This window comes from Candoia aspera, chromosome 3 (assembly GCF_035149785.1).
Source record: "Candoia aspera isolate rCanAsp1 chromosome 3, rCanAsp1.hap2, whole genome shotgun sequence".
NCBI classification, from domain to species: Eukaryota; Metazoa; Chordata; class Lepidosauria; order Squamata; family Boidae; genus Candoia; species Candoia aspera.
Genome location: NC_086155.1, coordinates 57,166,683 through 57,192,515, shown reverse-complemented (window position 1 = coordinate 57,192,515; position 25,833 = coordinate 57,166,683). Strand labels below are relative to the sequence as shown.

Genomic DNA, 25,833 nt, shown 5'->3' with positions numbered 1-25,833 from the left:
TTCGCTGCCTTGAGTTATATATATACAAGGCAGGATAAAAATCTAATAATAATATATTACATCCAGTATTCTGTGCATGAAGAGTGGGAGGTTTTTGTTGTCTCCTGTTGCTTCCTTCCTGTGTGCTCCAAATATATTGTGAAGATCTTCCAAACTTCTAAAGCAGGTAGGAAGGTGCACAGCAGGTAGTGAAAGAGGGAGGTAAAATGGAGGTGGAACCCATTGAAATATGTCATGCACATAAACTGCCATCTTCAGCTGAATTCAATGAGACATTTAACCATGAAATGGGTATTTTATGAATGACAGAGAACAGAATGAGAGATACATGGTGAATATTGAGATTTCTTGAAAGGGCTTAAGATCTACTGAGATATGTGTTTGTGTGTGTGTGTGTGTAATTTAATTCATACATACCTTATACATTGCCTCAGAGTTAAAATCAAAATATTGTCAATTTAAAGCCAAATTTGACTATGAATGATGACGTAAAGTCATGATGTTAAGGCAGTTTTTATGCGATAACTGTAGTCCAAGCTGCTTCCTTCCTGAACTCATCAGAGAAGGAGGATTCCAAGGTGCTACCTACGGAATCCATCCCCGCCCCCTCCGATAGGATTCAAAACTACATATCCCACAATGCCAGAGAGGCAAGAGGCGCGCGGTATTATTATTGCGCGCATGTCCACATCCAAGAGGTCCGCCCCCTAGGGTGGGAACCGCAGTTGTGGTTGGTTGATGCTACTGTCGTTTATACTGAGTTCGAGGGTCAGAGGGCGCGAAGGTGAGTGGTAGCTGTTGGGGACTCGTGGTGCTCAGGGATGGGGGTGACCGGGGCCGTTCTGGGGGCGGGGGTGTGGGGGTTTATAGACTGGTGAATGTCTGAGTGGCGAGGATGGGAGGGGCCTGCCGGATGGGGCTCTGAGGGCCTGAGTGGGCCCTGAGGCCAAGATTGGGGGGCGCGGTGCAGGATGCATTGGGGGATGGAGCTCGGCCTGCAGTGACGGATTTTACGAATCCCCGCCAATTCTGGGATGTGGAGTTGCCAGCGTCCCTGCTAGTTGGCGTGGACGGGAACCTTGCAGAAGCTCAATTAACAGAATCAAGAAAAGCGGTGATTGGGAGGTGGAGGTACAAGGGAGGATTCAGTAAGGCCTGGCTGGCAAGTTGCATTGGGATGTAGTTCCTGGATTAGTCGGTGTGAATTACGGGGCAAAAAGAGAAATTGACACGGGATGCTGTGGGTAGGAATAGCTATGGCTTGTGGGAAGGGATGGATGTACTTGTTCTGAGATTTTGTTAATGCCTACAGTCTTTATGTTGTATTGGCAATTATTTTTTATCCGTTTTGTGGGGGGAAGACTGTTCAACTCCCTATGCTTTGCACCTGAAGCTGGCAAAGTTATCTAAAATTGGGGTTGTGAGAATGAAAGAGAAGGACAAATAATTGAAAGGCAGTTGCTCAGGCTGATTGGCAAGAGTTGAGTTCAGACTTCAATCAGAAGTGATGCAGCTGCTTTTTTTTTTTAAGGGCTGGTGTAAGCATGTTGGATATCAAAAGTCTGATAGAGTGCAGTCTAGGACTCAAAAGTGATAGGCGCAATAGAGATATTGGTAGTTTAGATTATTAGACTTGTTTTTCTGCAATAAGAATGTTGGTAGAAAGAGAACATGTTTTAAAAAGTACCATGCTAATAGTTTCCTTTTCAATGATAGTTTATTTCCCTCCTGCTGCAATAAACTGTTTGGGCTGCAAATGGGGAAATAACAAGAATGGATATGTAGCCAGAACTTACATACATATAGATATGGGTGATGTAGGTATATGGTCTTTGGAAGAAAATGTGTTTCTGGAGAAATGCTGTGATGAAGAGATTGTTATTGAGTAGGCATCCTAATGCATTTATCAGTCAGTAAATCTCATTATCAGTAGGATCTCCCTGTCAATATTGTATTCACAGGATGCACTCTTTAAAGACTTGGAAACAGGAATCTGGTTAAAACATATCTGGTATGATATTGATTGACAAATGTGATCTTGCATTGTGTTAAATATGTCAAACTAAACATCTAGTAGATATAAGACTTTTAGGATATAAACCTGTTTCCTCTGCAAATAATTTGCTGTCCAGCACTTAGAAGAAGCATTCGAAAAACATTGTTAACTTGATAACTATCTAGGCTTTTCAAAAGTATCCCTTGATTATGGAATCAGGGCTTCTAGAATAGACGTAATGTTATTAGAAATTCATGTGGAGAAGGATAAGCTTTTACCCATGGCGTTTTAACTGAAAAAATATTTTGTGATTTAAGGACAAAGTATTATGTGCATGTTGGTTTACATAGGTCATGGCTTATCTGATTAGCCATGGTGCATTTTTCTTGCATCATGTGTCATGAATATCTTGTCTCCCATTGCTAAATTTTGCTAGACAATATGTTCTTACTACTAGTTCAGTAGCTTCAAATCTTCCTTTTGAGATGGACAATGTATTTAGGTTACATATTAAATTTACATGAGAATTTGTCTCATCATAAGCCATGGATCCATCCCAGTGTGCACTGGCCTACACTGCTTGATTTAGACATTGAACTAAGGTATAATATGGTTTGCTTGCTTTTTTTGCCATCACATATTATGAGGATCCGTTCATTATAGCAGCCTTGCTCAACTTTTTGATCCTGGAGGAACCCTTGAAATATTTTTCAGGCCTCAGGGAACCCCTGCACATTCAGGTTCAAATATAGGCCAAAAATTACAAATTTTATTTATTTATTTTCTATCCCACCTTTATTATTTTTATAAATAATTCAAGGCAGCGAACATACCTAATACTCCTTCCTCCTCCTATTTTCCCCACAACAACAACCTTGTGAGGTGAGTTGGGCTGAGAGAGAGTGACTGGCCCGAGGTCACCCAGCCGGCTTTCATGCCTAAGGGGGGACTAGAACTCACCATCTCCTGGTTTCTAGCCCGTTGCCTTAACCACCAGACCAAACCACTAAACCAAACTGGCTCTCCAGTTATATTGTTGTATTCTTTTTATGTGTAGGCCTATATATATATGCATCAATAGTGTTCTTAAACTAAAAGAATGAAATTTACCTCTTAAATGTGAAGTTTTCCGAATTTGAAATAATTTTTTAAATAAATCGTGATCTAACCCTAGTGACGTCTTGCAGAACTCTAGGGTTCCACAGAACCCTGGTTGAGAAACCCTGCATTATAGCTTATTTATGGATTATGCCATTATGGCTTTTTCAAAGCATGCTAAAAATCTTGACTAGTGTTATTTGTGATCATTACAGTTTTAAATGGTTGTAGATATGATATATTCTGGAGAAGTTTGGCTGTTTCTTGCTACTGAAACACATTAGAAATACTTTAGGGATCTTTAAAGCAAGGTACAAAAACTAGCTTTTCTTTTAGAATTTAACTCTGGGTATTCCATGTAAAGAGTTCTAGATTGGTAAATAAGTGTGATCATTCTAACCTATAATGTAATAAGGATTCAGTTAACTGGTTGAGTGTTAAATTGTACTTCATCTACAGTGTGCAGGTAGATGAAATAGTTTTCAGCCTTAAAAATAGTTGCTGGATGAGATTTTTTAAATATCAGTTTAATATAATCCCCGTGAGGGGGAGATGGAAATAAATTTTTCTAATTTTTCAAAGTGCATTTTAATAATAGAGTAGCTCAAGATACTTTTAGTAAATTTGGTGTGTGAGATCTTGCCTCTTAGATTATTTTTAAACATTGTTGGGTGCAAAATGCAGTTAATTAGATAGCTCACAAAAGAATGCTAAAAACCGGTGGTTTCAGATACAGTTCCAGAAACAGAGCACTTGGTCAATTTGTTTTTTTTTAACCTGATTCTTTAATTACAAAATAAAATTAATTTCATTATTCTGGGACCTAAACAAAACTTAATTTCATTATTCTGGGACCTGGAGATAAACAAAACAGAACAGTTTGTCCCTGGAAGGTTCTATTTTTCACCAGAATGGAGTGTTCTAAGCATCCAGGAGTGGTTCATCTGGAAATCACAAACCACTTCCTATTCCAGAAGATAAACTTCTGGAAATGCAAGAACAATCTCCAGTATAGAGTTTCCTGTTCCTGGAACTAGAGATTGGATTGTTCTAGGGAAGACAAAACTTTCTGGAGGCATACTGCTCTATTTTGCATATAACTATTGAGAACATAATTAATAATACCCATTTACATTAGTCAGTTTTAAATGGCTTATACTGAAATGTTCAGTGAAATCTGTTTCTTGACTATCATAGTCCAACCTTTAAAAAGACGGTTATAGCTGTTTTCATAAACAGAAGATATGAATATGGTCAATCATAATATTTGTACAAATTATCAACTTTTATGATGATGTTGAAAGTCATGCCTTTTTTTATCTCTTTCTTTTGCAAGAAGGATACTGCAATATGCTTTTGTTACTTGAGACAGCAGTGTAGTGTTGGCTTAATTTTAGTTATATTAAACCTTATTAATTGCTGTACTGATTGTATGTTGAAATATATGTAGGTTGAGAGATGGAATGTAGATTTCAGTGAATCCTGAATAATATTAATAGACCAGCCACAGTCTTGGTGCCCTTGTCAAAATCCAGTTATGTGTTATAGAGGTTAAGTTATCAAAGTCCAACACTTTAACAACTACACTATGTAGTACTGTGCAGAGAACTGGATTTGAAGGGCAATTGTCATTTGGATGCACACAAATGTCTGGAATATGTTAAAGCAGGTGCAAAATTTTTCTGAACTTTCATGATTGCTATCCACAGTTGATGTGCAATCCTGGGAAAATATATATTTTATTTAAACTATTCCTAACAGGATTTTTTTTTTTTGGTGCCTTCAAGTCATTGTTGACTCCTGGTGACTGCCTAGACTAATCCTTGCAGTTTTCTTGGCAAGATTTTGGAAGTGGTTTGCCATTGCCAGCTTCCTAGGGCTGAGAAGGTATGACTTGCCCAAGTTCACCCAGCTGGTTTTCATGCCTTAGGCAGGACTAGAACTCACGGTCTCTCAGTTTCTAGCCCAGTATCTTAACCACTACGCCAAACTGTCTCTTTAACAGGATTATATGTACCGAATCCTATTTTGCCCCTTGAATCTAAATTTATCCCCAGCCTTATCAAACAGGTATTTACTCTCATTTTTTAAAGATACAAGCCATTTAATTAAAAAAAATGTGATACTGTGAAAACACATATGCAATCTAATATGGATCCATGCACACAGATAGAAAAATGTTATGAACTGTCACCAACCACTTGAAAATATGCTAATAAAAAGTTCTTAAGAATTTTTTTTCACTTTTTGTATTTGTCTCCTTGCTGAGTACCTCACTATATGTTAGTATATGCTGTACTTGATGAAGAATCTAAGGTACAGCATCTGATCTTTCAAGGCTTTATTATTTTATTCTTCTATAATTTAAAATCCAAACAGAAGAAAAGGTATGACAGTGGGCAGTCTTTTGCTTGGATTATATGAAATTCTCCCCCAAACATCAGTCATCGTTCATGTGGTCTGCAGTTTGTTCAGCCATTTTGATTTGTTAGGATTTGGATTATTCTTCAAATATTTTACAGCTTCTTCACAAACTTCAATATCTTATCAAGAAACATGTCTTGCAACATGTGAGTTTTACATCATTTCAAGATTTTTTTTTCAATTAGGAAATCAGGTATAATCTTCAAGCATGTTTCATTTAGATTTACGACCAATCTGAAATTGGCTTTCTTAATTTGCTAAGAAGAACTTCTTTACAGCATCTTCCAGAAGTGTCTGGTTAGATTTAGATGAGGTAATCACATACATTAATCCAACATTTGGCAATTGCTTTGCCTGGAATTTTGCCTGGAAGCTTAACATTGCTTTGCCTGGAACTTGTCCTGGTCTGAAGTGGCTTCTTAATCACTGCTGATGAGTCTTCTGTATTTTAGTGGGATATGCTGTGCAAAGCGGCTGTCATTTCTGGTTAATATTAACCAGAATATGAACTGGTATTCATTTGTTTTCCAATTCTGCTTAGTTTTGACAAAAATGCTGTCTACTCTCCATTTGCACATCATGCTTAACTATAGGAGAGCCATTTCCGCAGTTTAAGGAGCTACTTTATATGGGTATAAGGTAACAGTCATAGAACAGTCATAGAAAGGAGTTGGAATGGTTTACTGTCATACAAATGTGTCCTTATTTAAAAAATAAAAAATGGCATATTCACTTTATATGTTGTACTGGTAACAAAAAGCAATTGAACTGAAATGTGTAAGTGCTAATTACTGAGTATAATATATTGTCATGAACTAAAGTTTAATATGGGGAATAAAATATTAGACACATGTTAAGAAAGAAAAATATGCAGAAGTATTTAAGTTCCATATTTGCTTTGTAATGTATCTGCTTTAGGGTGTAGCAGATGATATTCGTCACTGGCTAAAAGCTCACTTGTCAATATTTGGGTGTTGCTTCTGTAAGAGTCTAGTAACTGTAAGCACAGAGCCTAATAATAATGATAATAGTTTATTAAACTTGTGTGCAACCTGGCTCTCAATGACTCTGAGTGGCTCCAAACAATCAAAGAAATTATGATAACTTTATCATAATATGGTAGAAAATGAGGACAAAATATTTTTGGCTGGGGTGCACTTATTTGTCCTAAGATGTAATGTGATTGGCTTGTTTTTGGCTTAACATCATTTAAGTCAAAAGGGCAGTAAATCAGAATTAGAAATAGTAGTTTGTTGGTGAGTTGAATGACACGTAAATAGAGAGTAGGGGGTTGGTTATGATTGAATTATTTATTTTAGGTTTGATTTTGTATTTAGCCTAACCCTAAGCTTTTATCCAATTCGCAGAAGTGGAAAGCAAAAGCTGCAAAAAAAAAAAAAGGAATACAAACTTGAAATTCCAAACAAGTCACTGTTACTTTGCTCATCTGAAACACTGATGCTGACTTGTTCAACAAATCATGTTTAAAACAACCTGTGGCTTAGTGTGTTGTGTGAATGCAGTTATGGATTTGGTCAGTATTGTGTTCCTTAAAATACATCTGAAATGCATTTAAATACAAAATTAAAAAAACATTAGATTAGGAAGAAAAAAATCAATATAGTGTACTTAGCATTGTTTAAATGTTATACTCAAACCAAATTTTCATTTGCAAAGTATTTTTATTTGGATACTTATAAATATTCTGAGACATAAAATACGAAGAACATGCATTTCCATAACATTTCTAGATTTTCAAGGGGAAGCCACACTGTTTGCACATCATAGTAAGTGATAATCTGTGATTTACAAAACCACACTACCTAGTTTTCACACAATATACCAAGTAAAAACCATTCAAACTGGATTATATTTTAGTGTAGGCTTTGAACCCAGTAACTAACTTCAGAAACTGAAAGAATTATGTATTCTTACTACACATGCTTTCTCAAAATTGTCACGTAAAACTAGTAATTTCCATTTAGAAACTGTCCTGTGTTACTTTTATACCTTTGCACCCACTCATTCTGTTTCTTACTATTACTAGTTTTGCAAGACAATGCATTTTTGAAAAGAAACATTTTTTGTGAACAGTTTTCTTCCTCACTTGGAGAAGTGGCACTTACTTTGTACCTCTGTTGGAGCTGGGTGGCTATAACAAATTCAAATAAATACCTTACCCTATTTATACACATGAATTTGCTCTGTTGCTCCTTTGTAGGTACATCTTTTCTATATCCTGAAACTTCATTTTTATTAGACATGTTATGATTTAATAGTGACACATTACACATTTTGTGCAAGATTTCCATTTTTGGGAAAAGGTTGCCAAACCAAAAAAAGAGAAATTATGTGAAATTAAATAATATTTTATTTTTTAACACATGTGCCATAGCAGACTTTGTCAAAGTGGTGTCCATCATATATTTTTTAATTTAGTTGCAGTAGTTCAGTTGATATGACCACCTATCTCATTGTCATGACTCTGGGCAGCTAACAACAAACACAACATAACAATATAATAAATATATAATCAGTAGCCAAGATAAACCATGAACAACAATCTATGCAATCAGCTCACAGGCTCTGCCATACATTCCAACACCCATACCATATATGATTGTTCTTTAGGCATACTGGCTTGGAAGTTTGGGAGTTGCATGCCCAGTACATCTAGAGAACACCAATCTAAAAAAACAACAGCTTAAGCTACTTAAAAACTAGGATGGTACAGATGGATACAACTGATCTGATTTTACACAACATCAAGAATCTCTATAATCTTACTGCACTTAGTATTTGCTTATCATTAATTTATTCCTAAAATAGTTTCATTCTTTAGTCTGTTGGCACATCAAACTCTCATTAGTATCAGCATCTTGAATGCTGGATTTGTTGCTAGGAGTCGCCTAAGGTGCATGTGGTGGTATGTCACAATAATTTTTGCCCTGTTCAGCATTTGATTTTTCCTAATTTAATAGGCCAGATTATGCTGTTGGTGAGTATTTAACAAATAGTTTATAAGCATGAAACAACTATGAATGTTGGGAGGTCTGCCATAAAAATGAAGATAATTAAGTCCCACCTGCTGGATGTAGGCTCCTTCACACAGAAATGATTTTCATTGCAGAAAATCATGTATATTTGTTGATGTCAGAAGCGGTCCAAATTCCACAGTGGTCACAGATTGTTTTTTACCTTTTTTCCATAGATATGTTCCTTGCCCTTTGTCTTCTTCCTCTTAAATCATTCTTCATTATTTTATCTAAATCCCTAAATTACCAGAACATTAGTCACTTGTCAGTAGAATAAGCAGTATTTTTCAGCTTGTACAACCTTAAGGTCTGAAAAGGATTCTTAAGTCAAGGAGCGTGTTCTCAGAGTGGTTTGACTTTTGCACGTCATGGACTTTTGCATGTCAAGGAAGCTAGACTAGTCTAGTAGATTGTTAAGAATGGTTAATTTAAATCACCCAATTTCATGTGAGGATTCTATGCCATCTTGTATAAAAACTGAAGGTTTATTTTGATCTCACTATTTCAAATAAGTCAGTATCAAACAATCTGAGTAGTATCCCATGTTCAAGAATTGCTGGATGAAATGGATGAATTTCATTTGGCTAGTAGATGATTTTAACTAAAGGCAAGTAGGGAAGTATTACCCGTTTGTTGGCCTTGGCTTTTAAGAGCATTGCAGTATTATATTTTGGTCCATCTTGCTGTGCTGGGCAGGAGGAATTATTTGTTGTGGTTTCAGTTCTTTGAAAAAGTGCTGTGACTCCAGGCTTAATTCATTGACCTGTTTGATTTTATTCTATACTGTTATATCTGCAGGGAAGAATAGATTTTAATTAGTATATTGATGATTATCCAGACAAAAGAGAAATGTAATTCTTTAAGAAGCCTTCCTGCCTAGAGATTGAATATTAGCTAGGTCTACATGTGTTAGCATTCTACTTAAAGATCAGGTTCATAGTTTGGGCAAACAGCTGGCCATGTTATTAAATGTTCAGACAGTGCGTATGATCAGGAGTACTTTTGTAACTTTTAGGTTGCTGCATAAATTGGATCTACTCATACTTGATCGTAGTCTTACATGTTAGAATATGGATTAGTTTATATGCTGAAGACCTGATTTTAGTTACATTGATTGGTGAATGGGCCATAAAAGATAAAAAAACAATTATTTGGGATGTCCTAACTCTTATTAGAGTCTATGCTCCCCCCTGCCCAATCTATCCTTGCAGTAATTGACTGTAGAATGATGTCAGGAAATACAGTTGAAATGAATTTATCTGCTTTTTGTTGAAAATAAGCTATTGGAATTATCTGTCTCATTTATGTTCATGTATGGATTTGATTTGTTTTACTTATAGTCACCTATAAAATTTAAATTTTGGCACTATGTACAAAGATCCCATAAAGCTGAAATTCATAGGCTATCTTGTCTCTGTGCAAAAATTAGTTGCAAGCCTGAGTATCATTAAGTGTTCATAACTGCAAGGCAGATGTTATATACAGTTCCTGGAGCAGGTAGGGACAGTCTGTCTCAATATTAGTGATTTGAAATATTCTCTTCCCCAAGCCTTTTCTGATCTCTCTTTTTCTCTCTTTCAACTGCATATTTTTCCATTTTCTTTCCTTCTTACTGTTTACACAGATTCAAACTGTACGATAATCTTCCAGTCATCAACAAACAAGCTAATATCATGGCTTATTTGAACCAGAGTTTATCGAGGCTGAATCTTGCAATCTGCATTCTGTGCCAGTGCTCAACCATAATCTATGTGATATTAATGCACTAAATTAGTTTCTCCTGCTGAAGCAGTAGTTCCCTCAGCATCCTCAAGCTTTTGTTGATATGGCATGGTCATGTTCCACAGGAATAGAGAAACAGAAAATAGCATCTAGATTTTTAAAGGACATAATGTATTTTCTAAGTAATGTTATTTGAATACATTACTTTCTAGAATAATTGGAGACTTTTACAGTATCTAGTTTCTATGGAAAACTTGGTGAGCTCTAACGCTGCTTTCAAAAACATTTTAAAATCTAAAAGTCTGTTTTCTATAGCAAATATCTTGTCCTTCCTTAACTAGTATAAGTGGCATTATTTCTAGAATATGTCCACTTAACCAAATGCTACACATACTTTTTTTTAAGATACAAGCTCTGCCTTCATACTATAATACAGTTAAAGGACAAGTTACACAAGTGAAAGGGAGCCCGGAGAAACGGATCAATTTTGTAGTGTCAGATGGAGAGGTGCCACTTTAACAGGATTTCAGTGACACTCCTTTTTCCCCCAAAGGGTATTTTGGTGCTTATTTTTGATTCTGTTGAAGTAAATTATGCTATAGATGTCAATACTTGTAATGAATATTTTCCATCTGATCAGCAGAATATCTTGTACACTGTTGCTAGATTTACTTAGATTTAGGTCTAAGCCGTAATGTGATTTTAGATTTAGCTGAGCATGTTGTGTGTACCCAGTGTTATATCTGTACCAGAATTTGTCTTACTCAATATACAATGATTAAAGCAAACCAGAACTTTGTATCGTATGTGAACCACTTTTTTTCCGATTCCTAAAAATTAATCTGATTTTGGGAGGGTAGGAGAAAGGAATAAGGGTCTTGTATGGTACTACTTCAGAATGAGTGTACTTCCATCAATTCTTAAAATAAAAGGTTACAATTCCAAATAAATTTGTCCAGAACTCTTCATTCTCAAGGGGAGAGTGGAAAATCTGCTGTTACTGTTCAGGGCTGTATAAGAACTTACTTCTTAAAAAATTCAAGTATGACCTATATGAGATCACAATCAAATATAATTTTTATTTTATTTCTTTATTACCATTTTCTAAGCTATTAAAATAAATATAATGCATGGACATATAATTAGCTCATAATTTCACTTTTTTTGTAGAAAATGCTTGGAGGGAAGGACTGTATCTTTTGGCCCAAGTCCTCTATAGTAGTAGGAGAAAGTTTGTGAACCTTTTAGAACTGTTTATAGTCATTCAGTGTTGTGGCCTGCAATGCAATCTAAGATTTATCTAAATGATATTAATAGATGAAGAGATTCTGGTTAAATAAACAATACCCAATATAGTGTTTAAGCCAACATCCACTGTCTTTGTTGGGAAAAGTATGTGAGATTTTAAGTTTAGTAACTGGTGTTACCTCCTTTTATAGCAATAACTGCAACTGAATATTTCCCAAACTTACTGATCAGTCCCACATACAGTATCAGCTTGGAGGTATTTTGGCTCATTCTTTATTACATAACTGTTTCAATTCAATTGATAATACTGTATTGGGCTGTCTTATATGAATTGCTCGCTTCACTTCATGGTATAACGTTTCAGTTAGGTTAACATAAAGAGTTTATTTGGCGATTCCAAAATGTGAAATTTCATCTACTTCAGCCATTCTATTGAAAATCACTTCTGTGCTTAGGACTGTTGTTGTACTGCATGTTGCATTCATTTAAGCTTCAGTCAAGGATGGATACTCTGACATTGTCCAGTAGAATATCTGCACAATCCAGAATCCATTGTTCCCTGTATAACTGTGAGCCATCCGGGTCCTGAGACTGCAAAGCAGCCGCAGATCATCATAAATCCTCGCTTACCAACCACTTGTTCAGTGACTATTCAAATGCTGAACGAGTGGTACTTATGACTGGTCCTCAAAGTTCCAGCCATTGTACCACCCCTGTGGTCGCGTGATTATGATTGGGTGCTTGGCAACCAGCTTGCACTTACGATGGTGCCCTGCAATCACACGATCACCAATTACGACCTTCCCTGCCAGCTTCCCACAAACAAAGTCAATGGGGAAGCCAGCAGGGAAGATCACAAGTTGCTCCAGTAAGTCCTCCCACCTCCCTGCGATCACACGGTGCAGCTCCCTGCTTTCCCTGGTCTCCCTTTGCTTGTGCAGTGTGGCATACCACTTCCCACTTCCCTTTGCTCACGCAGCGCTTCACCCTGCTTCTCCAGCCTCCCTTCACTCATGCGGCGCCGCACCCTCCTTCTCTAGCCTCCCTTTGCTTGTGCACGGCCTACGCTGGGACTCCTAGGGACTCCTCTGGCGTCTCTCCCACGGCACTCCTATGCTCCTTACCCGGGACTCCTGCTGCTTCCCACTTAATGAGCCATACATCTTGGGATTATGATGGTAACCAGGAGTGCCAGGATTGTCATCACTAAGCAATGTAGTCATATGATGTTGCACTTTATGACCGCATTGCTTAGCAACGGCAATTCCAGTCCCAATTGCTGTTGTAACCCGAAGTCTATCTGTACTGCCATTTCCATGTTTCAGGATTGGGCTGAGGTCTCTGTCCTTTTTCATTTGCTTCAAACTTTTGTAATCAATGCCAAAAGATTCCACTTTTGTTTCATCCGTTTACAAAATATTGTTCCAATAGCTTGCTCGATGATCCAGGTGGCATTGTGCTTTCTGGAGAATGGTGGTTTCCTTCTTGGTATCCTTCCAGGCACAACACTCTTGTTTGTTTTTTTCTTTATAGTGGATTCATGAACACTGACATCAGACAATGCAAGAGTGGTCTGCATATTTTCCACTATTACCCTGAGGTTCTTTGTGGCCTTCAGGAATATTGTATGCCATGCTCTTAAGATAATTTTTGTTGAACAATCCACTCTTAGGAACAGTAACAGTGGTGTTGCATTTTTATCATTTGTACAGTATCTGCCTGATTATGATTTGATGGAGGGCGAAATCTCTGGAAGTGATTTTGTAGCCCTTTCTAGCCTCAGGAATATCAGCAGTCTTTTTTTCTGACATCTGTAGAGATCTTTTTGATTGGGGTATGCTTGATTTCTACAAACCTGTGTTGTGACTCCAATGATGGCAACCAATGCAGGTAGTCCTAGACTTACGATCACAATTGGGACTGGAATTTCCATTGCTAAGTCATGCGGTTGTAAAGCAAGACGTAATGTGACTGCATTGCTTAGCGATTGCAATCCTGGCAGTCCCCACTGCTGTTGTTAAGCAAATTCCATGGGTCATTAGGTGAAGACCCACCTTGATCCAAGCCATTCCCAGCTTGGTCCTTTCCAGCCCTGAGCCTCGGTAAGGTAAGAGGCAGCCTCCTCTTTAACTCCTTCTGCCTTCCCCCCCCCCCCATTTCTGTCCCTTTGGCCACCCTGCACCCTGCCTTGTGGGGCAGCAAGCAGCCCTAGAACTGTGCAGCTCTGGGGCTGCTTGCTGTGCTGTGGCTCGGGCTTCTTGGTGTGCTACAGCTCTGGGGCTGCAAGAAACCCCTGAGCCGCAGCACAGCATGACGCTGCAGCCACCGCTGGAAGCCTCAGCTGCCACAGCAGTGTAGCGCCAAGTTGCAATGCCCAAGAAGCCCTGGGAAGTGCTAGCAAGCGCCAGCAAGCTGCAGCACCTGGGAAGTCCCAGCAAGCCCCAGCAGGCCATAGCACCCAGGAAGCCCCAGCAAGTGTGGCACCAAGCCCCAGTGACTGGGAAGCTGCAAGTGACAGCAAGCGTGCCAGCCACAGCGCCCGAGAAACCCCAGCAAACCCCAGTGCCCAGGAATCCACAGCAAGCCCCAGTACCCAGGAAGCTCCAGGAGGCACGGCACCAAGCCACAGTACCCTGGGAAGCCGCAGCTGCCCCAGCCCAGTCTCAGCCGCAATCACCCTTGCCACCCTTCACTTTAAGGCCCCTGCTGCCTTGTACTCCACCGCCCCAGCTGACCTTTGCCATTTTCTTGCTCCTGCTGCTAATGAGGTGTGCCTGCCCTGGTTCTTTGCGAGACAGCTGCTGACTTTGTGAGGCATTCTTCCCCAGGTCTCATGAGGAAACCACCATATGGAACGTTGGGAAGAAAGCCTCACGTGGCCTGCAGCTGCCTCGCAAAGGGCCAGTCTGGGCATGCTTGGTCAGCAGTGGGAGCAAGAAGACTGCGAAGGTCAGCTAGGGCAGCAGGGGCTGCAGAATGCATGGGGCCAAAAGGGCATAGAGTGGATATAAAAAGTCTACACATCCCTGTTAAAATGCCAGGTTTTTGAGATGTAAAAAAATCAGACCAAGATAAATCACTTCAGAATTTTTTCCACCTTTAATGTAACATACAAACTGTACAATTTAACTGAAAAACAAACTGAAATCTTTTGTGGCAAAACAATAAAAATAAAAAACTAGAATAATGTGGTTGTGTAAGTGTGCACACCCTTAGACTAATACTATGTTGAAGCACCTTTTGATTTTATGGCAGCATTCAGTCTTTTGGGGTAGGAGTCTATCAGCATGGCACTCTTGCCTTGGGAATCTTTGCCCGCTCTTCCTTGCAGAAGTGCTCCAAATCTGTCAAATTGCAAGGGCATCTCCTGCGCACAGCCCTCTTCAGGTCACCCCACAGATTTTCAGTTGGATTCAGGTCTGGGCTCTGGCTGGGCCATTCCAAAACTTTGATCTTCTTCTGGTGAAGCCATTCTTTTGTTGATTTGGAGGTATGCTTTGGGTAGTTGTCGTGCTGACAGGTGACATTCCTCTTCATCTTCAGCATTTTAGCAGAGGCCTGAAGGTTTTGTGCCAAAATTGACTGATACTTGGAACTGTTCATCATTCCCTCCAACTTGACTGAAGCCCCAGTTCCAGCTGAAGAAAAGCATCCCCAAAGCATAACGCTGCCACCACCAGGCTTCACTGCGGGTATGGTGTACTTTTGGTGATGCACAGTGTTGTTTTTGCGCCAAACACACTTTTTGGAATTATGGCCAAAAAGTTCAAAGAAAAACATCCAAGCCCGGCTACATTTTGCAAAAACCTACATCAAGTCTGACAAAAGCATGTGGGAAAATGTGTAATAGTCTTATGAGACCAAGGTTGAATTTTTTGGCCATAATTCCAAATTATGGATTTCTTCAATTATTATGGATTTCTTGATTTCTTCAAGACTTTAACCAACTTCTTTTGTAAGTCCAGTAAAAAGTCCTTATCCAGGTCAATTTCTTGGCTTGTCATTTGTACTTCCACTTTATTAGTTTTTTCTGTCTTATAGTCCATAATTTTTTTTATTTTTCAAATTCTTTATTTTCTGATATTTGTGCATCAGGCAAAATTTGTTTTATCTTGTAAATCTTCCAATATGTTCCCTTTCGCATTAATAATTTCTTCTTTAATATCATTAGGACATAATCTATTCATAGAAGCAGGCATCATTGCTGAGGTTGAAGCTGCTATTTTTTGGCCCCATTCTTCAAAAATCTCCTGAAGTATTTCAAACGTCAAAGTGTTTTCTATCATTTTGCAAGTTCCAGTGCTGACCAAAGACAAGAGAGAGGCTTTTAACTTTTTTTTTCCTTTTCTCTTTCTGTCTGGAATCTTTAGTCCCCTCTAATGTTTAATTTTTGAAATCATAAAATCGTAAGTTGGTGTTTTGACTTAAGATAGACTAAACAAGTTGGTTCCATAGATGTGCTGTTCATTTATTTAATTATTTCCAAAATCTTGTAGCAAAAGTCCTAATAGTTCATTATTCCAAGTTTGTCTGGTCCCATAATGTGTTTCTAACTTTCTTAAATCAGATTCTTATTTAGCTTTTTGCCATTTATTTCTATTTTTTTAAGTTCTTAAGCTTATCATTAATTTTTCTTTTATTCAAGAATGAAGGTAAACTCACCAAGTCACTTTTCAAACTTGTCATCTTGAAGATCTTTTATGTCCTTATGGTAGTTGAATAGGTAATTTCCAGAAGTGATTAGAAAGTGAGTTATTGAACTCAGTGTCTTTTAAAAGACTCCGCCGTGGTTGAGAACATGATGGTTCTCTTCGTCTTCTGGTGTGCAAACCTGCGGCAAATTGCTGTCCTGCGGTCTCCTCGTGAGGAGCAGTTGTCTGGAGTACAAGTGGGCAATCTCCCATCCTTTTATCCGGAGAGGTTCCGTGAGGCTGGTCTACTTGCAGGTCCTTCAGTCTTAGGCATGGTGGTTGTCTCCACTCATTTGGAGAAGTCTTAGCTCACCATTCCTTACCCACAAGTTCCCAGAATCTCTTTATCTTTTAAAAGGATTTGATAAAACTGTGATCATATTGTAGGTCACACTATTGCAGAATTATCACTAGTTGAAAAGTGTTAAAAAAAATTCTGTGGTGTATGGGTAGAGTAAAAAACCTAAAGAGGAATACATGTGGATGTTAGACAATGCTTCATGCAATTAAGAACATAGTATTTGTGTAGAATATTTACATGGCAAAAAGAGGCAATTTTCCCCAACATTTGCACATTGTAAGTGCAAATGGATAGGTGGGATGGAATAAGTAGGTGGTTGAAATAGGTGGGTTGAAGTTCCATTGGTGGTTTTGTTCATTGGAGACTGGATCCATTGGGGATTGGGTCATCAGTCCTGTTTTCTCATCTTTCTACATCATCAGCCACAACTCTAATTCTCCATCTTTCTACATATGGTGACAAGTTTTTAAAAAGGGTTTTTTATTTGGGACATAATGGTAACTAGTGTCACTATAAAGAAAAAAATTAGGATTCCTATGATACTATAATGATAACTTATTTTGGTTATCAGGAGTTATCAGACTTATTTCCCTCCTTTCATTTAGAAGCTAAAGAGAGTATACATAGTGTTTCCTTCAAGTGCAATCCAATACATGCTTACTCTCAGGGAATCACATTAAACTTATTGGGCTTATATTTGGATAGACATTTATCAGTACTGCAGTCTTAATATTTGTCTCCTACTTCTCCAGGTCAACAGTTCTTAAAGTACTGGATACAGGAAAATTGTTACACATTTTCTTACATTATATTGCTGAATCTGTTAAATTACATGGTATCTAGTTATATTTTAAAATAAGAATGGTGGTGGATTGGATGCAGCAAGACCTCTATTAAATGAGGGACCGCTTGGGTGGAAATGGTGTCCATCCTAAAGTCTCTTAAGTCCAAATTGATACATTTGACATAATTCATATTATTTCTGCAATTATATAATTAATTTTATGTCATCTGCACCAATTTACATTATTTCCATGATTATGTAATTCTGCAAATGATGTAAATTAAGACAAATGACATTTTTGTCAACTGTCTGAACAGAGTTGGGAACCAGTGGACTTCTCCATTATTTGGGGTTGAAGCCCATAGGCAGACTTGGTCTCTTGCATCCAAAGCCTGTTAAATCAAGGTTTCATTGTAATACAAAAATATGACCTGTGCAGGCCATTTTGAATGGTTTTCTTTGTCACAGTGTACAACCAGACCAACACATAGGTGAGAAATATATGTATCAGGCCTGTACATTCTGTAAAAATGATTAAAAGGAGGTGGTTTGGAACAAGATTGTGTGGCAGCATCTCTTTAAAGCAGTTGTTTCTTTGATGTGGCTTACGTTTACATATACAGTTGTGTGATTTGTACTTTTGGCCCTATGCATAAACTGGAATTCAGTGCGTGTGTCCTAAAATCTTGAATGTTGTGATATGCACGCAGGCAGACATGTTAAGGAAATGTGAATACATTTTCCTGCAGATTTTGAAGGACAATGTTTTAAAAGGCTAGAGTTGTGTCTTAATTCCATTCCTAAATGCTGAAGGAACAGAGGCTCTGAAAAGAGATTCCATGCTATAGCAGTGATTGCAGGAGAATCCTCTTTCTTCCCTTCCCAACAACTGGGCCTCTATGTTTTTGTATGTTTTTCAGGAACACCTGAAGACAGTTCTTGTACAGATTTAATACAGGGACAGATTCTTGGTGAGACAGATAGCCACACTGCAAACTATTTAAAATAGGCCGGGAGAACCTTGCAGCTACACTGAAATCTTGATTTTATCAACCTTCATTTAGCAGACTTTGAATAGAATGGGCAAAATATGAATCTGGATGCTTTGCCAAAGAGTGGCCAAGTCCATTGTTTGGCAAATCACTCTGGACAATTTTGTACATTTTACATAATTTATATAAGTCTTATATAAGTATGCAAACATTATGTAAATTTTAATAATTAACATACATATATAAATTTGGATTTAATGGACATTTGGCTTCAAGAGACATCCTCCACAATCCCAAATAGTCTGCAGAATTGAGGTTTTTAGTCTACTCATTCCTATTACCTGTGCTGACTGGAGCTGATAAATGTTTCCTTATTAATGCGTATGAATATGTGTATTTATACCTATATTTATGTTATATTGTAGTGTTTTTAGCAATTTGTCATTTTATTATCTGTAAGCCTCCCAGAGTCGTCGTATGCGAGATGGGCAATAGAGAAATTTGACAAATAAATAAATAATGTAGTAATATCATGATCTTGCGTACCATTTAGCAGACTACCTGCTGAATTTCCACATATGGTATTTTTTAAAATGCTTTTCAAGAGTCATATTAGATAAAGTACATTCCTGTACTCTAAATATGATGTAACAAAAGATGGATTTCTGTTGTCAATTCAGGCTGACTCAGGAATAATCAAAGGTTATACATTAAATTTAGCATACAAACACAGTCCACCACCACCTAAAGATCCATGGACAGCACAGAATCAAAGAGTAGTATACACAGTCCATTTCTGTCAGACCAATTCCTTCCACAACACCTTGAGTTTCCCAAACTTGTCATTATTCTGACCAATAGAACCTTTGTCATGTCTGAATTCAATCTCAGTTTCACTTTCATTTAGCATAACTATCTTGCTGTTCAGTAAAACATACTGGCAAAATGGTGATATATGCATGGCTGGATGGATAGAATTTGTTCTATTTATTGGATAAAATTGGTACAATGGCTATGTCTCCCCCTTTTTTTTGTTGCTTCTCTGTGTAGTGTGGCTTGGGCTTTGCCACAAATAATACTGATGAACCTGTTTTACTTGAGAGCTTCACATCTGCCTGATAGCCATACAGCTGTGCATCTTGGCAGCTTTGAAGATTTAAAAGCACCTTTCTTGAATACATGTTACTCCATGATGGGTTGGAAGTGACTGTTACTAACTTCTGGTTGGCAGTAATGCATTTATTAATGACAATAAACATTTCTAGATAGAAGGATAATAGTTACAGCCAAGAACTTCTACGATAAGTATAATGTTATGCTACAAGGGCAGCTGCTTATTTTTTTTTAGCTTAGGTTTCTAGTTTTAGAGGTTTGATTTGTTACTTTATAGTAACATCCCTTATTTCTGCTCTTTCTCCTTTTGTCCCAAGTATTTATGTCAAATACTATGAACCAGTGTATTCCATAGCTATCTCTGCTTACAAAGTCCCAGTTTCTAGTCTCTCCTTGTGGAAAATGAGCATGTATCTAAAATCCCAAATCATGATGTGTGAAGGTTATAAAAAGAATTGTATTTTCTTGACCTGTTATCTGCAGTTATCTTCTTATCTGGTCTTTTGCTGGTTTCTCAAGTAAATGCACCTTTTTTGTTTCCCAAGGCATATTGTTTACCTCAGTAAACATGTATTTTGGCCTGTATTGCATTAATGTCATGGATTAATGGATACAAAGGAAGAACAGAGTCTGTTGTGTAAATAAACCCTAATATTCACAATAGTCTCTTCTTCTTTGTGATTATATGTAAGTAAGATTATCCTGCTGTGCAGAATGATTTCCAAAGGGTGCTTGTTAATCATCATTCTGGCAGAAACACATTAATAATACATATATCAATGGAAGACAGTTCTGTACCACAGCAACCCCCATCAACCATGAGGAGATGCTACTATTTTTCCTCAGGGGATTTTCCCCTCTTTGGCCATAAACTTTAAGACAAAATATAATCAAATAAAAGGTTGCAAATATTAATACCAATTAGATAGCCCAATGGCTTGGTAATAGTATTTTCTACCTGATGTAGCTGCAGAAAAGACAAATGCAATTTTGGATTGCATCAACTGAACAATATTTTCAAATAATCTGAAGTAATAGTTCCTTTTTATTCTGCAATGATCAGACCCTGATCTTAAGGACTGCATCCAGTTTTGGACTCCACACCTGAAGATGATTCAGACAAACTAGAACAGCTTCAGAGAAAAGCAACAAGGATGATCAAGGAAATAGAAACTAAATCCCATGAAGGAACTAGATGTGTTTAGCCTTGAAAGGGGAAGATTGAGGATGTTTATAATAAACACTCCTCAATTACCTGAAAAGGTATTGCAAAGGAGGAGGTCAGGCCTTGTCCTCTATTACCTCATATTACAGGACATGAAGTAATGGATTTAAATTACAGGAAAGCTTTATCTAGTTGAATGCTAGCAATGATTTCCCAACAATAAGAGCAATTATACAGTAGAACCAATTATGCAAGAGGTGGTGGGCTCTCCTTCATTGGATGTATTCAAGCAGAAGCTGGACATTATCTATTACAGAACCTTTAATTTGGCTTCTGGTACAGGACAAGGGGTTGGACTTGAGGGGCTGAAGGATTTGAACTTGATGATTCTCTGCAAATGTTGTTATATGGAGAGCATTACATAATATCTGGCCCATGAAAGTAATGTATATAATGTGTATGCTTGATCTAAACATGTATTTTTTAATTACTGCTAGTTCAGTCATACAGTCATTAATGCAACTTTTTAACCTGTTTCTAGTTCTGTAGTACTGTAATTTCCATGATCACCTAGCCAGCTGAAGAGGATATGATTTGTTATCCAAAAAGTTTTGGACAGTAGTATCTGAAACTAAAAATCATTGTCTTAAGCTTGCAGATGCAAATTGTTATGGATGGCTTGAGCACTGCTAGGCACATAAAGCCATAAGGTAACTGTTCTGGTCTTGAGTGCCTATTTTATAAACCATTGCTGTGAAGACAGGACATGTGTGCTACTATTAACTAGACTGATTTGTATGATTTAAGAATTGTATTAATTACATTTATATTGGAACTATTATTTTGAAATGTGGTTCAAAATGACACCAAGAGCAGTGATCAGGTTTGTTTTTTTCTTCAGGCCCACTATCCCCCTAAAGAGTTCAGTGTAGCATTCTTGATCCATCCTACATTGTATCTTCCTAGGTGGTATAGGCTGGGAGAAAGTGATTTCATAGCTGAGTGAAATTTTAAACCTGCATTTCCCTGGTTTATGTACAATGCTCTCTCCTTTATTTATTTATCAAATTTATATAATATTTATATTATAATATATTGGTCCTAATCATTAAGTCTGAACTTGATCAGCCATAGTACTTGGTAGTGTGGTTTACTGATAGTTATTGATCTCGGTGGATGTTCTCCTGACAGCAAATATTTTCTGGTTTGGGTGGCAAGTTAATACTGGCTTTGAAGGATATTGTTTTTAGCATGCATTTGGGAAGGACATGTGTAACATATAATCTGCCACTATTTTATTTCCATTTTATGTTTTTTTCACTTTCTCTTTTTTTGGGGGTGCCTTTGAGTCAGTGTTGACTCCTGGCAAATGCTTGGACAAGTCCCTGCAATTTTCTTGGCAAGATTTTTGAAGTGGTTTGCCATTGTCTCCTTCCTCGGGCTGTGAGAGACTGAGTGGCACAAGGTCATCCAGCTGGTCTCATGCCTAAGGCAGGACTAGAACTTATGGTCTTCAGTTTCTAGCCTGGTACCTTAACCACTATACCAAACTGGCTCTCATGTCTTTTTTAGTAGTTTGATTATTGTAGTTGTATTTTTGCTACTTTTGTTAGCTGCTGCGGATACTATTGATGCAAAATAGGGTAGAAGTGCTTTAAATGAATGCTGTGATTAATAGAAGCTAATCTCCAGCTTCTGTTCAAATAAAGAAGTGGAAGTTGTATTTCCTTGATGGCATTAAAATGAAGAAGTCTATGTTTGTAGAGTGATCCCAGCTTCTTTTTCTTTTTCTTTTGAAGTTCCAGATGCTGCTAGGTGTTCAATGATCGTACTTGTTGGTTCAACAGCAGCAAGGCTTCACCCCAGATTGCTCCCAAAATCGTGGACTCCTCTGCTCTCCTTTCTGTTGTTTGGTGTTTTCCAGAGGTACAGCTCCACTAAAACCGGGAAACTGGCTTCTCACGGCTTTGCTTCCATGGCAGCAATGTCATCCTTTCCCCCACAGAGGTATCATTACTTCCTAGTACTGGATTTTGAGGCCACATGTGACAAGCCCCAGATCCACCCTCAGGTAATTATTTGGCTTCAGGTTGTCTCTCTTTTCAAAAATTTCTGCAAAAGACAATAAAGGGAGAGGTGGGGTAGAAAGACATTTGCATTCTGTATTTTATTATCTCACATATCTTCTGAAGGATGGTGATTATTCCCATTTTAGAGATGGATATGGTATTTGGGAGACCAAGATGATTCCAGAGAAAGTGATGTTGTTTCTTATTTCTTACAGCTCCCCCTTCTGTTTTCTCCTGCAAATTGATGATCCGCTTCTGTAATTTCCATTTGTGGGAGGATTCACCAGGGCAACCTGAAGCATTTCTGCTTTTGGGCCTTCCATGCTATAATGTTCTGATAATGTATTTGGTGCCCTTTCCATTTTCTATCTATTTTTCAGTGGAAATAACTAAGACCCTTAGTTTGCAAGTGAAATAATATTTGGTGTGACTGTGCATACTTATTTGCTGGATTCTGCAGAACAGCTAGGATAACAACACCCTAGGTACTAAATTCCATTGTTTCCATTAGTTTCACTTAGATGTTAAATTACAAGCCTAAAGATTTTTGTAATGCTTTAAAAATAAGTTCCAGATGTTCAATCTTGTAGGATAAACTTAGATTGCACTACTGCTTCTGCCAAACTTCTCACTGAAACTGGCAGTGCATGTCTTTTTGAAAAAATCTGTTAGAAACTACATAGTTTGATCCACTTGTCTCTACTACAAGGCCTTAATATTCTGCAACTAAAAATAATGATTCCTCATTTAAAATTGTTTATGCCTATCTGATTTCCTTAATCTATTCTCATTAAAAATATTTCATTTACTGAGCTTGAGAAGGGAATTTTGGCAAGAGTATAGGGAGGTGGAAGGAGAAGGAATATTTCCTGTTACATTTGGAGACAATATAAGAGCCCAAAGAAATATAACTCTTTTCCGATTGATTACTATAAAAGGGGGACCTTTCTGGTTTTCTTTGCTAAATGTGAATAATGCATATGCATCTTTTGACTTTTTCACAGCAAAGCAAATGAATATTTAAAAATCAAAGGGAAGATTTTTTTGTATCTTGCTTTGTTGTTTATTTGTTCAGTCGCTTCCGACTCTTTGTGACTTCATGGATCAGCTCACGCTAGAGCTTCCTGTCAGTTGTCGCCACCACCAACTCCCACAAGGTCGAATCCGTCACCTCTAGAATATCATCCATCCATCTTGTCCTTGATCAGCCCCTCTTCCTTTTGCCTTCCACTTTCCCTAGCATCAGCATCTTCTCCAGGGTATCTTGCATAGACTTGCTTAATTGTAGTACTATTTGAAACTAGGCAACCCGTAACCCGTTGGGTCATCATTTCAGAGAGATTTCCTTACCAAATTCCTCAATGCCTTTAACAAGAGCAGAGCTTCTAATGTAGTGGAAAAGTTCTTAAAAATTCAGGGAGACATTCAGAGATGTATCTGTAAGTAGCCCATGTTGAACTGTATAGTGCAGTCAAACATCAGAAGTTGACCACAGGAAATATTTTATGATATTTTGTATTATGTCATAAAATGTTTTATGATAATTTTTATGTCATAAAATGTTTTATAAAATTTGCCAAATTTCTATTCCATGGGAGACATGGGTCCCAGATTTTGGACGCATTCTGTAAGTTAGCCCATTTGAGGTACCTTGGTTCAAAAATTGTTAGCCTATGATGCACCATTTCGCCCAGTTAAAGGTGACAAGTATCAAACAGACACCAGAGTTAGTAGTAGATAGATGGATAGATGATATACCGATCACTGGGAAGACCTCTAGTTTCACTTCTTGAGATTTTGAATTGGAAAAAAAATGTTAAATAAAAATGAGTCTTTTGGGTATCCTGGTGATGACTACTCACAGTTCTGGGTTTAAGTGGAGCTGTGTTTTGTGCATTGGTTTTACCTGAGGCTTGCACTTTACCACCTTGAGCCAATATTGTCAGTCAGTGTGTTTCTTTTGACTGAATTTTTTTTTCCTTCAGTGTGCATAAAAAATTGAAGTTTCTAAGCTTCATGAAATCCTTCTCCTGAAATATTGCTATGTTCTAATAGGACAATAGCATCTGAATTACAAAGAAGGGGAGGAGGCTCAGAAATCCCTTTGTTCTTTTGTGATGGTTCTATCCAGTTTTAGAAGTCATTCATGGGCGATATCCTTGTTAAAATGTTAGGGTACAAGAGATAGGAGGCTTATGGTTTTCATTAACTTACTCCCAATAACTGGAAAAAAACTGAAAGATATTTGTTTTTATTTATGCTGCTATTTTCAGCTCCTTTTTTCAGCTCTTTCTAGTTTAGTTTGAAGAGTATCAATATTCTTAAGCTTTCCATTGTTACAGTTGGATCACAGGCTATATAAACTGCTTTGAAGGTATGACTGTCTCTGTATTAGTTCATTCTAGTAAAAGCAGCTTACCTGAAAGAAAATGAAATGTTACTTTTGTTTTTCAAACTCTCCTGCAGGGTTGAGAATTTTTGAGGAAGTGCTGTTGACTTTTTAAAACAAATTTTACAGAAATATTTTAATTCTTTTCTTACTTGTTTCTGTATGCACCCCTGAAAAAAACTGTCAAAGCTATAAATTGACACTATTACAATATTGTTGGATATGGGCTTGGTCTGTGTGCATTTTGATGCAAACCATGATGCATGTAGAGCTAGTTTACAGCTGGCAGTAAAAATGGAGCATGAGTGGAATACGATTACTGTAGTTTTAAAGAGCTATGTCCCCCAAGTCCTTGCTGTAGCATGTAACAAGATGAGTTGTTGCAGCTTTGCTATATATTTTGAGAGTAAGATTGCTCATTAAAGCTGGATATTATTCATTTGGATTTCTTCAGCCACTGTATCTGTGTAGTTGCCTTTTCATGCAATTCTCTGTCCAGATAATCAGCTTACATTTCTATAAAAATCTGCAGAGGAACTAAAAATACTTTATTCAAAATAGGTTGCTAAAAATAAGAATTTGTTCTCTTTGTTAAAGGTCTTTTTCTTTATTGCTGTCTTCTTTAATATGAACCTTGAGAGCACTTTTAGAGAAACAGCTGATGAGTAGAATGACTCAGGGCTTACCTAGCCTGTGATTAAAATGATGTAAGAAGCAGAGAGCAAGGTTTTAGAGCATTGGATCAAACTCAGTTTGAAGACCAGAAACACCTGAACTAGCTAGCCTATCAGCCTGTAAACATCCAC

At 37.5% G+C, this 25,833-nt stretch overlaps 1 protein-coding gene across 1 annotated transcript in view; it reads left to right on the top strand.

Moving 5' to 3' along the window:
* The first annotated feature begins 721 nt into the window (after positions 1-721).
* The window catches only part of ERI3 (ERI1 exoribonuclease family member 3), a 299,426-nt gene continuing 274,314 nt past the window's right edge, over positions 722-25,833 (top strand). The window contains exons 1-2 of the mRNA XM_063297801.1: positions 722-784; positions 22,369-22,640. Of these exons, the coding sequence (XP_063153871.1) occupies positions 739-784; positions 22,369-22,640 (318 nt within the window). The 5' untranslated portion in view covers positions 722-738. The remainder of the gene's footprint in view (positions 785-22,368; positions 22,641-25,833) is intronic.